Source organism: Cetorhinus maximus, unplaced genomic scaffold, assembly GCF_964194155.1.
Source record: "Cetorhinus maximus unplaced genomic scaffold, sCetMax3.hap1.1 HAP1_SCAFFOLD_2598, whole genome shotgun sequence".
Classification (NCBI taxonomy): Eukaryota; Metazoa; Chordata; class Chondrichthyes; order Lamniformes; family Cetorhinidae; genus Cetorhinus; species Cetorhinus maximus.
In genome coordinates, this window is record NW_027598532.1 from 1 (window position 1) to 15,852 (window position 15,852).

The 15,852-nt window shown below is 46.3% G+C and overlaps 1 protein-coding gene across 1 annotated transcript in view; it reads left to right on the forward strand.

The window, feature by feature from the left end:
- Positions 1–430: 430 nt before the first annotated feature.
- sympk (symplekin) overlaps positions 431–15,852 on the forward strand; it is a gene marked incomplete at its 5' end in the record, with an annotated part of 40,196 nt that continues 24,774 nt past the window's right edge. The window contains 11 exons of the mRNA XM_078537574.1: positions 431–490; positions 1,084–1,149; positions 2,745–2,798; positions 3,649–3,722; positions 3,829–3,955; positions 5,876–6,125; positions 8,166–8,336; positions 9,709–9,948; positions 11,128–11,279; positions 13,914–14,064; positions 15,391–15,601. Coding sequence (XP_078393700.1) covers positions 431–490; positions 1,084–1,149; positions 2,745–2,798; positions 3,649–3,722; positions 3,829–3,955; positions 5,876–6,125; positions 8,166–8,336; positions 9,709–9,948; positions 11,128–11,279; positions 13,914–14,064; positions 15,391–15,601 — 1,556 coding nt within the window. The remainder of the gene's footprint in view (positions 491–1,083; positions 1,150–2,744; positions 2,799–3,648; positions 3,723–3,828; positions 3,956–5,875; positions 6,126–8,165; positions 8,337–9,708; positions 9,949–11,127; positions 11,280–13,913; positions 14,065–15,390; positions 15,602–15,852) is intronic.

A 15,852-nucleotide genomic window follows, 5' to 3' on the forward strand; every position in this document is an offset into this window, starting at 1 on the left:
GGGCGAGGGGTGGAGAGGTGGGGGTAGGGGGTAGGAGAGGGTTTGGGATAGAGGGGGGAGGGGTTGAAGGGGTAGAAAGGTGGGGGGAAAGTAAAGAGGGAATGGGACAGGAGAAGGTGAAAAGTATACAGGGAAAGGGTAGAAAGGAAGAGTAATGGGGCAGGGGGAACGGGGTGGGGCAAAGGGTGGAGGAAAGTGGGAGGGGAAAGGGATAGGATGGGGGAATGGGGCACAGGACAAAGAGTAGAGGCAGAAAGAGTTGAGGAAGGAGCTGGGGTGATGGGGTTGAGTATGTGGAGTGGCATGGGGAATGATTAGAGGGTGGTGGTTGGGGGCCAGGGTGGGGAGCAACAAGGGGAGAAACAGCTTGTATTTGCTTGTAATGTAATAAAACATCCCAAGGTGCTCCATAGGAGCATTATAAAACAAATTTGACACCGAGTCTCATGAGGGGATCATTGGTCAGGTGATCAAAAGCTTGGTCATAGAGGTAGGCTTTAAGGAGGAAAGCGGGGTAGAGAGGTATAAGGGAAAATAAGGTCAGAAGTGGGGATGTTCGCTGATGATTGCACAATGTTCAGCACCATTCGCAACTCTCAGATACTGAAGCAGTCCATGTCAAAATAGAGCAAGACCTGGACAATATGCAGGCTTGGGCTGACAAGTGGCAAGTAACATTTGCGCCACACAAGTGCCAGGCAATGACCATCTCCAGCAAGAGGGAATCTAACCATCGCCCCATGACATTCAATGGCATTACCATCGCTGAATCCCCCACTATCAACATCCTTGGGGGGTTTAACCATTGACCAGAAACTGAACTAGGGACTAGTCATATAAATACTGTGGTTACAAGAGCAGGTCAGAGGCTGGGAATCCTGTGACGAGTAACTGACCTGCTGATTTATCAATCTTGTAACCATTTTAAACACTTTAATTGGATCAACCCCAGCATGAAAGTATGTACAAGCTAATTTTATGCATCCTGGCCTTAAGTACTGGTTGTAATAATATGAAGTGTGTTTACAAGGCTGTTATTCATGGAGACTGACTGCAGAATAACTGGTTCATTTTGTGTTGTAGGTGGTGGACCTGTTGAATCAGGCGGCACTCATCGCCACGGATAACAAGATCAGTATTCTCAAACAGGTCGGTGATGCAGGGAGACTGCCAATGTGATCCATAGACTTTTATTTTAACCTATATTAGTGGAGCGCCTGTAGCATTGCTTGTGGGGTTAGTCGGCTGAAATGCTTTATGACGGTGGTTCTCAGACTCTTTCGCCTGCTTAGGTGGGGGTTGAAGACCCCATGGACCGCTGCACGGTTCTACCCCACTGCCTTCCACAGCATTCATTAGAATGAATGGGAAGAATGATTCTGGTTTTCATAAGACAGCGATGTGGTGGTACCTGGTTCCAAGCCAGAGAGCTCCAGTCTCACGTTGGGCTCCACATTCAGTCGGTTCCTCTTTGTATCAGCCCCACCAGGTCGAAAATCCAATCATGCCATTGTATATTGTAACAGTCACATAAATCTTGCTTGTAAGACTATATTGCTGTTGCATGAGCTTTTAACGATTCATGCGGAAATCATTGTCTGCGTCATGCAAGTGGTGGGGCTGAGGGTCTGTGTTCTCATATGGCCTGTGGGTGGATATATGTAGCTTCTGGCATATCCACATACACGGCCCTGTCCTTTGCAGGCAGAAGGAGCATGTCCATGCATTGCACCCTTCCCAACTAAACAAAAGCTTGGGGGAACAGCCATTCCCTGGTTCATTCCCCATGGCAATGTCTTGAACAATCAGAGTTGGCCTGCCTGGTTTGAATTTGAACAAAAGCTTGATAGTTAACCCACCCCTGATGCATTCTCCATGGCAACGCCTCCAGCAATTAGAGTCCACTTGCCAACCAATCAGTGCCTCTTCTCATGCAGTATAAATTGTTGTTCCCATTACTATTGGTATTCTTGTGAACTGTCCTGATGAGTACAAGGTGAAAAGCTTTGATGGCGTGTCTCTTTTGACATCTTCTAGGTTACCCTCTAGTCCTTTTCCAGAGAGAGACCCCTAGTCTACTCAATCTTGCTTTATCTGTATAACCTCCCAGTTCTGGAATCATTCTTGTGAATCTTTTTCAACCTTCCCCAATGCCTCTAATCCTTTTTTAAAAAAATCCTTTGATAGGATCTGAGTGTTGCTGGCAGGGCCAGCGTTTGTTGCCCATCTCTAAATGCTCTTGAACTTAGTGGCTTTTGTTAGGCCATTTCAGAGCCAACCATATTGCTGTGGATCTGATGTCACATGTAGGCCAGGCCAAGTAAGGACAGCAGATTTCCTTATCTAAAGGAAGGACATTAGTGAACCAGTTGGGTTTTTCAACAGTCAGTGATAGTTTCACGGTCACCATTACAGAGACAAACTTTCAATTCCAGATGTTGTTAATTGCATTTAAATTCCACCAGCTACTATGGTGGGATTTGAACCATGACCCCAGAGCATTAGTTTGGGTCTCTGGATTACTAATCCGGTGACATTACTGCTACGCCACCATCTCCCTCTATCCTTTTCTCAAATTATAAAGACACAACGGTTCACAGTACTCAAAAGTGTAATGGGTTCAATAGCTCTGTTACATATAGCAGCTGGAAGATTATTCCCATTGACCTCCCTGTCCTCCACTGCTTGCACACAGTGCTGCGGATTCTGTATTTTATTCCAGTCCTTGTTTGTTTCCTCCACAGGTTCAGGAGCTGATTTTGAATAAGGATCCCACACTGCTCGACAACTTTCTGGATGTGAGTAAACTGGCAGAGCAGCATTCTTTTGCCTCCTCAGTGCCGCATTAACAACCGTGATGTTTGAACATAGCCATGAGTAACGCAGGCTTCCCTGGCTGATGGAGCGCAGTGAGAGCTGAGCCCTGCGATGACATTGTGAAAACCCCTGTCTGGTACCTGGCGTTGCATTCACTCCTGATTATTGAAGTAACCATCCTTTGGCCAGTGAACCTTAAACTGTGAACCATCCCAGCAGATAGCTGGTTTTGAACGTAGGACTTGCACTTATATATCACCTTTCATGACCTCAGGATGTCCCAAAGCCCTTTACAGTCAGCGAATTACCTTAGAAGCATAGTCAGTGTTGCAGTTTAGGTAACGTGGCAGCCAATTTGCACACAGCAAGTTCCCACAAAGAGCAATGTGATAGTGACCAGGTGATCTGCAAATATTGGCCAGCAGCCGCCTGCTCCTCTTTGAAGCAGCGCTGTGGGATATTTTGCATCCAGTGGGGAGAGTGGACGGGGCCTTGGTTTGACGGCACTCCCTCAGCGCCCGCGCTGGGAGTGTCAGCCTGGATTTTGTGCACGTGTGTCCGAAAGGAGACCTTCAGCTCACAGCCTTGTGACTGGAGAGTTTGACCCACTGCCCCACGGTCAATGGCTAAATCCAGTATCTCGTCACTAACGCAAAAAACTATTTATAATCCTCTCCCCCCCCCCCCCACCCCCCCTTCAGGTTGCTGTTTTAACGGAAAGAAAGCCTTGCATTTCTAGAGTGCCTTTTACGATACTGATGCTTTACAGCCAATCGAGTAATTTTATAAAGTGTTGTAACAGAGGAAACTGACCAATCTTATTCTTTGCAGGAAATTATTGCCTTTCAGTCGGATAAATCTGTCGACGTCCGTAAGTTTGTGATTGGGTTCATGGAGGAGGCAAGGTTAGTATTCTTTTTTTTGATTGCCTCTTTCCTCATGGGAAGCACTGTTTTCTGTTGTTCCCAACGTCATTTCCGTTATTCCTTCATCTTCCCCCCCCCTTCCTAGTAAGCGGGATAACGAGCTGCTGCCGAAGTTAATCGCCAACCTCAACATGCTGCTAAAGAATGAGAATGTCAATGTGGTGAAGAAGGTTATCTTGACCATGACCCAGCTGTACAAGGTGGCTCTCCAGGTAGGTGGCGTGCATGCCCTGAATGCGAGAGGGCAGAGTGTTTATCCCATTGTTCAGTCACCCAGTTGCCACCCCATGGAAGGGAATACATAATAAATGGTAGGGTACTGAGAAGTGTAGAGGCACAGGAGAACCTTGGCGTGCGTGTCCACACATCCTGAAGGTAGATAATGTGGTTAAGAATGCTTATGTTTACTTTCCTTTGTTAGTTGTGGTGGGGAGATGGTGGTGTAGTGGTAATGTCACTGGACTTGTAATCCAGAGCCCCCAGACTTGGGTTCAAATCCCGCCACACAGCTGGTGGAATTTTGAATTCAATTAATAAAATCTGGAGTTGAAAACTAGTCCATGAAGCAATCACTGGTTGTCATTAAAACCCCCATCTGGCACACTAGTGCCTTTTAGGGAAGGAAATCTGCCATCCTTGCCTGGTCTGGGCCTACATGTGACTCCAGATCCACAGGCCACTCAGTTCAAGGGCAGTTAGGGATGGGTAACAAACGCTGGCCGTGCCAGCGATGCCCACATAGTATTAAAAAGAATACACTAGAGCTGTATCAAACACCGTTTGGGCCACACAGCTAGAGTTCGGTTCAACACATGACTAGAGGGGGAGATTTACGGTACTAATGCCAGGAATGGAGAATTTTAGCTATATGCAAATATTTGAAAGGCTGTGTTTGTTTTCCTTGGAACAGAGGAACCTGAGGAGAGATTTATCTGAGGTGTATAAAATTGAAGGGTCTGGTTAGAATGGATAGGAACAGCCTATTTCCCTTAGCAGAGAGTGACATAGATTTAAAATATTGCTGGAAAAATAGACATGCTGTCAAAGCTTTTCATCTTACACTCTTCCCCGGATCATTCCCCTTGACCAATCGAAGTCAACCTGCCAGATTTGAATTTAAACGACAGCTTGGCAGCTATCAGTTCCCTGGGGCATTCTCCATGCCAATGACTTTACCAATCAGAGTCCACTTGCCAACCACTCCGCACTGTCTTTCCAAGCAGTATGAATTGTTGTTCCCCTTACAATTGGTATTCTTGCGAATTGTCCTGATGAGTGCAAGCCGAAAAGCTTTGACAGCATGTCGCTTTTTCCAGCAATACTTAAGTTTTGTACTGCCGAACGAATATTAAATTTAAAATAATTGGTAGACAGATTAGAGATGGTTTTGCCAAAGAGGGTGGTTGGGGTGCTGAAACTCACTTCCTGAAAGGATGGTGGAGGCAGAAACCCTCATTGTATTTAAAATAACTTGGATATATCCTTGGAGTGCCATAACCTACAAGTGATTGGATTAGGTTGGATACTGGTAGCTGTTTCTCAGCTGGCCCAGACAGCGGGCTGACTGATGTCCTCTGTGCTGTAACTTTCTGATTCTGTGTATTATAAAAAGCCAACAACTTGTGCATTTATCTAGCACCTTTAATGTGGTGAGACATTTTACAAGGTGCTTCACATATTTGATAGAGGTGTGCAAAGTCGTGATGAGGTTTTGATAAGTGGAATGCGCTGCCTGAAAGGGTGGTGGAAGAAGATTCAATATTAACAAAGATTTAAGGTATTGATTTAAGGTAAGAGGCAGGAGTTTTAGAGGGGATTTGAGGAAAACATTCTTCACCCAGAGGCTGGCTGGAATCTGGAACACACTGCCTGAGGGGTGGTAGAGGCAGGAACCCTCACAACATTTAAGAAGTATTTAGATGAGCACTTGAAACACCTTGGCATACAGCGCTACAGGCCAAGTGCTGGAAAATGGGATTAGAGTAGACAGCTGCTTGATGGCTGTCATGGACACGATGGGCTGAAGGGCCTGTTTCTGTGCTGTATAACTCTATGATCACCAGGTGTGCAAATACCCTGTTGTTTTTTTTCTATGGAAGTTTTAACCTGTGGTTTTTTTTTTCTTTTCTCAGTGGATGGTGAAGTCACGGGTTATCAGTGAAATGCAGGAGGCATGTTGGGACATGGTTAGCAACATGCAGGATGACATCGTGTTGATGCTGGACTCTGACAATGATGGAATCCGCACTCATGCCATTAAATTCATCGAGAGTTTGATTATCACGCTGTCGCCTCGCACCCCAGATTCAGATGTCCCCAAACGGCAGGAGAATGATATTAGCCTGGATCGCATTGTGAAGGATCACTCTTACATCAATGCCAGTGGGTATCCCGCAGAACAGCTTGTTACTGGTTATAAAACAATTAGTCAGGGGCTAGAATAATGATCTCACTGTGGATTCAAACCATCTACTCTTTAAATGGTGTGCGTGGAATTTTTTGGGTTGGATATGAGGCCAGGTCCAGAGGATGGGAGCTCAGTGGTGTATTCTACCCTTGTCTATTGTTTGGTTGAGCACAGAAGAGGGTTGACTGGGTAATGTAGGATTTAGAATTGGAGTGTGTGGCGGCGGCACTAACAGCTGGGGCTTTTGAGTGGATTATGTAGAATGAACAACACAGAAATTGGCTATTCCGGTCCAGGCAGTCCACGCCACGTTTATGCTCCCCTTGAGTCTCCTATCCTTCCTTAACTAACTGTCAACGTAACCCTTTATTCCCTTCTCCCTCGTCTGCTTATCTAGCTTCTCCTTAAATGCACTGAACCATTCACCTTAACTGCTTTCAGTGGCAACAAGTTCCACATTCTCACCATTACCTGAGTACTGAGGTCCCTATTTGATTTCTTGATGGCCGCGTTACATTGATGGCCTCTAGTTTTGTTCTTTCCCTGCAAGTGGAAACACTCTGTGTCTATCCTTTCAAAATATTTCATAATTTTAAAGACTTCGCTTAGGTCACATCTCAGCCTTCCCCTTTCAAGAGAAAAGGGACCCTGTCCATTCATCCTTTCCTATAGGTATAAACTCAGTTCTGTACCATCCTTGTAAACCTTTCCTTACACTCTCCAATACTTTTATATCCTTTTTATAATTTGGCAAGCCAGAATGGCACATATACTCCAAATGTGGTCTAACCGCGGTTTGATACATGTTCCGCAAGGCTGCTTTATTTTTCAATTCTATCCCTGTAAAAAATAAGTCCTATTGCTTGGTTTGTTTTTGCTACAGCCTTATCGAACTGCAGTGCAACTTTTACTGTTTTTTGTATTTAACTCTCAGATTCCTTCCCTGCTGGATCCCCATTTAGATTTGACTTTTCCAAGTAATATGTGAACTCCTTATTTTCCTTATCAAAATCAATGTATCGGAAGAAGATGCATTGAATAAAATCTTACAGCTCAGAAGGAGGCCATTCAGCCACCTCGTACCCCTGCTGGCTCTTTGGAAGAGCTATCCAATTAGCGCCGCTCTCTCTCTCTCTCTCTCTGTCCTTTCCCCTTCAGGTAACTTGCCAATTCACTTTTCAAAGTTACTGTTGAATCTGCTTCACCTGGTTTTCAGGCATTGCGGTGAACACCATGATCTGTTGCGTTTAAAAAAAATCCTAGTTTTCCTACCTCTCAGTCCCCGTCCCCCCCGCCCCCAACCATCCCAGCCCGCCCAGTTCCTTTTACCGATTCTCTTAAATCTGTGCTCTCTGTATATTGGACCACCTGCTGATACACCTTGGCATATGTAACCCTGTCTTGGGTAGCAGATAAAATTATCTCCCAAAGAAACAGCATTCAACGGGGTAAGGGGGGAACGGGAGGCATTCATCCACCATATACAGAAGAGCAACGCCACCCTGGCACTTTAACCCCTGGATTTCAACACTGGAAATTCACACTTTTAGACTTGGAAGTTTGCAAAAGAAACACGTATGATGTGCAGGGTTATAGGGAGAAGGCGGGGGGAATGGCACTGGGTGAATTGCTCATTCGGGGAGTCAGTGCAGGCGTGATGGGCCGAATGGCCTGTTGCTGTCACAATGAAGTGCGTGCTCTAGTTGTGAGAGCAGCTGTTACTAATTGGGGAAAGGCTGGGGCATTATTCTTAAGTATATATAAGAACCGGTTTTCCCCCCTGTGCGGGGCGGGGGGGGAGGAAAAGGAAGTCTCTGTTCTCTGGGTTATGTGAATAAGCCTATATTAAGGGAAGACTGGCTCCAGATTCCTCCTTTGCTCAGTGAATGAGCAGCGAATTATAACATGGCCTCTTTCTGTGTTGTAACAGCTCAGTGATATGGACCTACCTCCAACCCTGGAGCTGTCTGCCGAGCATGGTAGTATTGCTGATACTCTGTAATCATCTTTTCCAGGCAGTCTTCAGGAAGAGGGTAAAATGGCGCTGGAGCAACTCCTGAAATTCATGGTACATCCTGCCATTTCCAGTATCAACCTGACTGCCGCGTTGGGCTCTTTGGCCACCATCGCGAGACAACGCCCCATGTACATGTCTGAGGTCATCCAAGCATATGAGACCCTTCACGGTGAGGACATTGACAGAAAGAAGGACTCGCAGTTGCATAGCACCTTTCATGATCTTAGGATATTCCAAAGAGCATTATAGCCAAGTGCTGGTAAATGGGTAGGTAGGTTTCTCACGTGTTGGTGCAGACTCGAAGGGCCTCTTCTGCACTGTGATTCTGTGATAGCCAATGGAGTGCTTCTGAAGTACAGTCACTGTTTTATTGTAGGCAACGTGACAGCCAATTTGCACCCAACAAGTTCCCACAAGCAAGCAATGTGATAATGATTTGATTTTTTTTTAAAGTGATATTGATTGAAGGATGAACTTTGGCCAGGACACCAGGGAGAATTCCCCTGCTGTTGTTCAGATAGCATCTTGCGATCTTTCGTATCCATCTGGTAGAGCAATCAGGGCCTTGGCGTAATGTCTCATTCGAAAGACAGTGCCTCTGACTGTGCGGCGCTCCCTCAGCGCTGCACTGGAGCGCCAGCCGAGATTATGAGGTGGGACTTGAACCCACCACCTGACTGTGAGATGAGCTGCACACTTGGCCACAACTGACTAAGTTCAAAGGGCTCAACTTCCACATATTTATTGGGGAAATTCAACGAGAACCCAGGTTCAAACTTATGCTAGGCTTTCATGGATTTTCTCTTCAAAGTCAAATTTACCAAAGTGTGTGTTTGTTAATTTTTCTCATGTCTGTTGTCGATTAGTGTTTCTCCCTCTATTTTCACGACCTCATGACTCACTAGTTAGGAATATTTGATGGTTTTGATTTGCCACTTGCCCATCTCTGATCGGTGCCGGCTGCCCCTGAACCAGCTCCAGCCGATTCAAATCTGGTACTTAGTGGGCTGGTGGATTCACATGCCTAGAACAGTCATCCTCAATCGGGGGTCCTCAGAGACCCTCTGGGAGTCTGCAACACAGGGCTGGCCTTGCAGGTGGGCTTCTGCCCGGGGCACTGAGGTCAAGATCAAGCAAGTGAACGGCGGCCCGAGGTGAGCTCTGCTCCCATCACCTTCCTGCTCTCACCCTGCTCCTGCTAATCTCTCGATGCCCTGTGTCTGGTTTCTGAATGGGGCTTCACAGGGTGGATGCCGAGAGGCTCTTTCCACTGGCTGGAGAATCTAAAACATTGGGGGCAGCATTGTCACATTATGAGCATTATATCGTATTATAATTTAGATGCACTGTCCGATCATTGATCCATTTGAAAAGAGGTCGTTGAACCAAAATAGTTTGAGAACCACTGGCCTAGAAGATGAGCAAGTGCTGTTGCAGAAGGCTTGTCCAGTGAGCTGTGTTCTCACAGTTGTGAGGTGGAGCTTGGTCTCCCGTCAACCCGAGTAGCCATCACCTTTCTCACGTCCTGTTTTTGATTTCAGCAAACCTGCCCCCGACGCTGGCCAAATCCCAGGTCAGCAGTGTGCGGAAGAACTTGAAGCTGCACCTGCTGAGCGTGCTGAAGCACCCGTCCTCCTTCGAGTTCCACGCCCAGATCACCACCCTGCTCCTGGACCTCGGCACACAGCAGCAGGAGATTGCCCGCAACATGCCGAACCTGAAGGATGTGAGGAAACGGCACCGAGAGGAGGCTGACCAGGGCATGAAGAAAATCAAGATCGGTAAGAAGGCCGTTTGGCAGCGGGACACCTCAACATGATGCCCCTCCGCAGCAATGGCCCCATCATGGAGTGGGGGGAAAAACCAGTTTGAATCATTGGTGCATCCTGTAAAGGCAGGCTGATTCCTATCGAGGCAGTGCCAGATATCATGACTGACTTCCAGTTTAAAAAATCATAAATCCAATCAGCTCCCTTTCTTCGAGGGTAAAGTTCCTTCTTTGCCATTGTCCTTTTTAACCCGCCACCCTTGAGACCTGAGCTTAATTTTGTGGTTAAAAGCAAAAATACTGCGCTTTCTGAAATCAAAACAGAAAGTGCTGGAAAAACTCAGGCCTTGCAGCGTCTATGGAGACGGAAGCAGAGTTCGCGTTCCGAGTCCAATGTGACTCGAATATGTTCTGATGAGTCATATTGGACTCGATCCCGTATGAGCCTTCTGAAGGAGAGCCATACGGACTGGACACGTTAACTCTGTTTCTCTCTCCACAGATGCTGCCAGACCTGCTGAGTTTTTCTCAGCACTGTTTTTAATTTTGCAATTTCTGGTTTACCCCCAGACTTTTAGCCAAGCCTGACATGAAAGCAAAATCCTGCAGATGCTCCAAGACAGAGATTAAAAACTGGAAATGCTCAGCACGCCTCACAGCGCCTGTGGAGAGAGAAGCAGTGTTAGCGTTTCAGACCTTTTCACCGGTTAGAAATGGGGAAAGTTAGAAATGGGAAAGGAACTAAAGGCAAGATCTGTGATGGGGGTGGAAGACAGGAGAGATTAAATGGCGAAAGAGCCACTGGTGCAGGGCCAAAGGGAGTGGTAATGGGACAAGAAACAGACAATGGGTGTGCTTGGCAGAATGATGAACAGCTGTAGCCCGAAAGCAAAAACAAGGGTAAAACTGAAACCTGTAAAGACAAAGGAAACAAAACAGGGGTTACGGTCTGAAATTGTTGAACTCAATGTTAAGTGCCTAATTGAAAGATACGGTGCTTTTTTTCTCAAATGTTCTGCTGAGCTTCATCGGGACACTGGAGCCTGGATTATGTGCTCAAGTCTCTGGAGTGAGAATTGAACCTCCAGTCTCACAGGCGAAAAGTGCTGCCGACTGAGCCGGGGCTGACTGTTGCCATTTGTCTGGGTGGCTAAGTGCTGTGCCTGTTGACTGATGCGTCTTTTCCTGACAGAGCCGCTGGGCGAGGACGAAGACGACAAGGATCTTGAGCAAGCGGCTCCTTCTACATCTAAGCCATCTTCGTCCCAGAGCACGCAGTCTGCCATTGACGTCACAGCCCAGTTTCTAATGCCACTGCTTTTGCCGGAGAATGTGGCGAACCTGGTGAGTTCCAGATTGACCAGACCGTGGTGACTGAAACTGTGTTCGTCCTGGGTTGTTTTGGTTCCCGTGGAGCGTTGCGTGAGCTAACGCACTGTCAAACCTTCTCTATTCCCTTTTGGGAGAATCTTGTTGGAAAGGGCGCCCTGAATTCGTTGCTCTATGCTATATGATTCATATTTTGCGGCTCTGAAAGTGGGAGCTATTCAACTATGGCAGGACTCTGATTTGAATGGGTGGTAATTACAGAATGGCCAAGGGCAGAAAGGCATTCAACACATAAGAGCGTGAGAAATAAGAGGAGTTGAGTCTGCTCTGCCATTCAGTACTATCATGGCTGACCTTTGGCTTCAGCTCCTTTTTCCCACTCACTGACCATAACCCCAGATTCCCTGAGAGACCAAAAATCTATCTCGGCCTCAAACATATTCAATGATAGAGCGTTTGCAACCCTCTGGAGTAGAACCTTCCAAAGACTTGCCAATCCTTTAAGTGAAGAAATCTCTCCCCATCTCAGTTCCAAATGCTCGTCCCCTTAGCCTGAGACTGTCCCTGTGTTCTAGATTCCCATCCTGGCTTGTCGTAGATGTACTACCAAGGATGAAACTAGAAAGAGAGATTACTTAAATTTGAGTTGTATGCCTTGTAGTTTAGGAGATTAAGGGGTGATTTGATCAAAGTTTTCAAGGTATTATGAGCAGATAGAAACTACTTCTGCTGACTGAGGAGTCTAGGACTAGGGAGCATAGCCTAAAAATTAGAGCCAGACCCTTTAGGATTGAAGTTAAGAAACATGTCTACATACAAAAGTGGGGGGTGGTGGGAGGGGCGGGTAAAAGTTTGAACTCTCTTTCCACAAGTGGTAATTAATTTTAAAGCTGAGGCTGATGGCTTCTTGTTAACCAAAGGGAAATGGGGCAAAAGCTGGTATAGGTTGCAGATTAGCCATCACCTCACTGAATGGGGGAGCAGGTTTGCAGGGCTATGTGGCTTTGTCCTGTTCCTATGCCCCTGAGACCCCCTCGCTATTACAGTCTCCAACTGTATGTGTCAAGGAGGAGGATATCGGGGAGGAGCTAGACCCTGAATTGGTTAAAAGTGAGAGGAGAGATATTTTAGTAATTAAAGCATTAAGAGAAGTTAATTAAGCTGAAGGACAGAGTGACAAGTTACACATAAGGATCCTTTGGGAATTGGGCGAAGAAATAGTGGAGGCCCTAGGAGATATATTTTGGGGGTTTATTTAGTGGATGAGGACTGGAGAGTGACCAATGTAATATTTTCATAAAGGGAGACGGAGCTAGCTTAACATTTTTGGGAAAGTACATTTTGTAACCTTTAACAGGGAAATTACTAAATATTCAAGTGAGACGTGTTGCCCGAGCTTTTCATCTTGCACTCATCAGGGCAAATGCAAGAATGCCAAATTTCAAACCGTCACAACAATTTACACTACAGGAGAAAAGGGTGCTGATTGGTTGGCAAGCTGACTCCGGCCAAGGCGTTGTCATAGAGAAAATAACAGGGAACTACAATTCAAAAAAGGCTCAAGGCTTGAGCAGATTCCTTTTGTTTGCAGAGAACGGGTCCTTGCATATGAATGTATGTCACTTCTAGCAAGTATAGATGAGCCATGTTACGAATCCGACTGATTATCTTAAATTGGTTGTCAGTGTAGCTATTAGATTGGGATTGTTCAGCAAGTGATACCCAATCGTGGAATCACACCTAACAGTAGCTGTTTTATTTTGGGCTTTTGCGAGTGCTGACTGGCAGAGTGCAACCGTACTCTGCCTATTGTGAACAATCGAAGGAACATGCCATTAGGAAAGCGAATGGAATACAGGGTTTAATGGCAAGAGGTGTAGAGTTTGAAAGTTGGATGCAATGGTGGGTTTCTATAAAACCTTAGTAAAGCCTCAGCTGGAGTACCGAGTGCAGTCTTGGGCCCTAAGCTATTGGAAGGTTGTTGAGACCATGGAAGACAGAATAGCATGGACTCATTGAGGTGTTGGGTATACTAGGGTATGAGAATAAGCAAAATGCAAAGAAAGACTGGAAAAATTGGCTCGTCTTATCATTAAAACTGATAAAATGAAGGATGATTTCCAGAGATGTTTAAAAATAAGAAGGAATGGCACAGAATCTATAGAGACAGACTGTTCCAGTAGTTCAGGTGCTTAAGACGAGATACAAGATGAAAGGAAGAGATTTAGGAAAGAAACCTGGAGAAATCTTTTTACACAGATGATGTAATGCTGTGAAACGTACTGCTGGAGATGGTGATTCAGGCAGTTATCATTTCCGCACTTAAGAATAGGGATTTTGTTCTATGTTAAAGGGGCTGTGTTGTTGGTGGAAGCGAATGGGGATGGAGCAACAACGTTGGATGGGGAGTACTATTGTGTGGAGGGTAATGCCAGCGCGGAGGGTAATGCCAGCGCGGAGGGTAATGCCAGCGCGGAGGGTAATGCCAGCACGGAGGGTAATGCCAGCGCGGAGTGGTTGGGCTGAATGGTCTGTTTCTGTTGGAACCTCTGTGCAATATCCCTGTGGGGCTACAGGTTTTTCAGGTGCAGTGATGGCTACGTGAAGTGTGAGATCATGCGGTGAGCTTACCTTCTGTGTCTGTTTCAGGTTTTGATCAGCATGGTGTACCTCCCAGATGTGATGCCAGCCTCCTTCCAGGCCACCTACACACCAGTGGAGTCAGCAGGAACAGACGCTCAGATTAAACACTTAGCCCGACTCATGGCCACACAGATGACATCAGCAGGACTCGGACCAGGTAATGTGGAAAAGTCGGGGCCTGTCGGATAGATCGGCATGAGTTTGTCCGCACTAATCCAGATGTGGGTTTTATCCCTGTCTGATGTTTTCCGATTCCCACTTCCACTGGCTGGGGTTGGAGGTTGACATGGCTGGTGCATTTGACAGGAACCTGTAACATGTGTCTGCATATAAGATAAAAACTCCAATCAGCAACTGGGAAGTCTCATCAGCCAAAGCGTTTTCTCCCATTAATCCTGCCCGCTAATAGCTATTGATCATTTAATACACTACCTGAAATCTGCTTTCATAAAGGTGTACTGCGACCATCACTAAGAGGGCCTTGTACACTATTAACATAGATTCAGGTGAGTGGCTTGTTTTTTTAGATTCCAGTTGAGATACACCATCACTGAGAAGGACACAGAGCGTTAAGAGGTGGGATGTTTTTTCTCCTGTGCCCCTGAAACTTACTTTGCAATGACTGCATTCTATTCTGGATATCTTCTGTTATTTCTCATTAGGTTCAGGTACTCTCATGACCCCAAACCTTCCTGTATTTATCTCCTGTTGTTCCAGTAACACGCTGCTATGGGCCTGCAAAGTGCTTAGCAGTGCACAGTCAAACCGTGAGGTGCTGCTGCTCTGTCTGTAGGCAATACAAGAGTGTGGACAGAGGAGGGAGTGCATGGGCCACAAACACTGCAGTGCCACTCAGGCGGAAATCATTCCTTTAAATCATTTTTGATTTTAGGTCTAGACGCTTACTTATGTAAATTGGAGTAAGGATGACAATTTGGGGATGTTTCCTCAAGAGATCATCAAGTGGGGCAAAAAGAAAGATTTGCTTTTATATAGCACCTCAAGGTGCTCCAAAATGTTTTATTGTAAAGGAGGTGCTTTTTTGAAGTTTAGTTAGTGTTGTAATACAGAGGAAGTGTGGCAAACAATTTATGCACAGCAAGATTCCACCCCCCACATTAGGAAAGACCACCTGATAACCTGCCTTTAGTGATGTTGGTTTTGAGAGATAAGCATTGGCCAGAACTCCAGGAAGAATTCTACTGCTGTTTGAAGTAATGCCATGGGATCTGTAACGTCCACCTGAGAGGACAGGTGGAACCTGTTTAGTGTCTCCTCTGTAAGGAGGCACCTCTGACAGCATCATTACTTCACCGGAGTGTCAGCCTGGATTTTGTGCTCGAGGCTGGGCGAGCAGTAGAAACGGCCAGGCTTCTGTGGCAGCGCTGACTGGATTAATTTGGAGGGTGAGTGACAGCCTTTTGGTTGATTTTGGAGTTTGAGGGGGTGGCTGCTCTCATTGTCCGCCTGCTTTTCCCCTCAGGAGTTGACCAGATGAAGTTCCAGTCAGATGACGACCTGAAACACGGGAAAGACGTTAAAAGCGAGGGACTGGTTATCAAACGGCGGTACTCCACGCTGAGGCAAGGCCAGGCGATCTCTGTTGTCGGAGCACCTTTTACACAACCCACAAAGGAAGAGGAAATACAAGCAAAGCGGCGGGCGGAACCCATTTTGCAGTCAAACCAGTCAAGGTAGGTGGTCAATGCACTTAGCTTGAGAAGTGGACACTCAATTGGGTGCGCTGCACAGGAGCCTGGCTATGAATTGGGATGTGTCCCACAGACAAGCTGCATTTATACAGCACCTTTTAATATAGCGAAACAACAACGTGCATTTATACAGCACCTGTCCAACGTCCCAGCGGCGTTTCAGAAGGTGTCATCAGACACCATCTGACATACCAAGTAGATGCGTGACTAAAAGCTTGGTCCAAGAGGTAGGA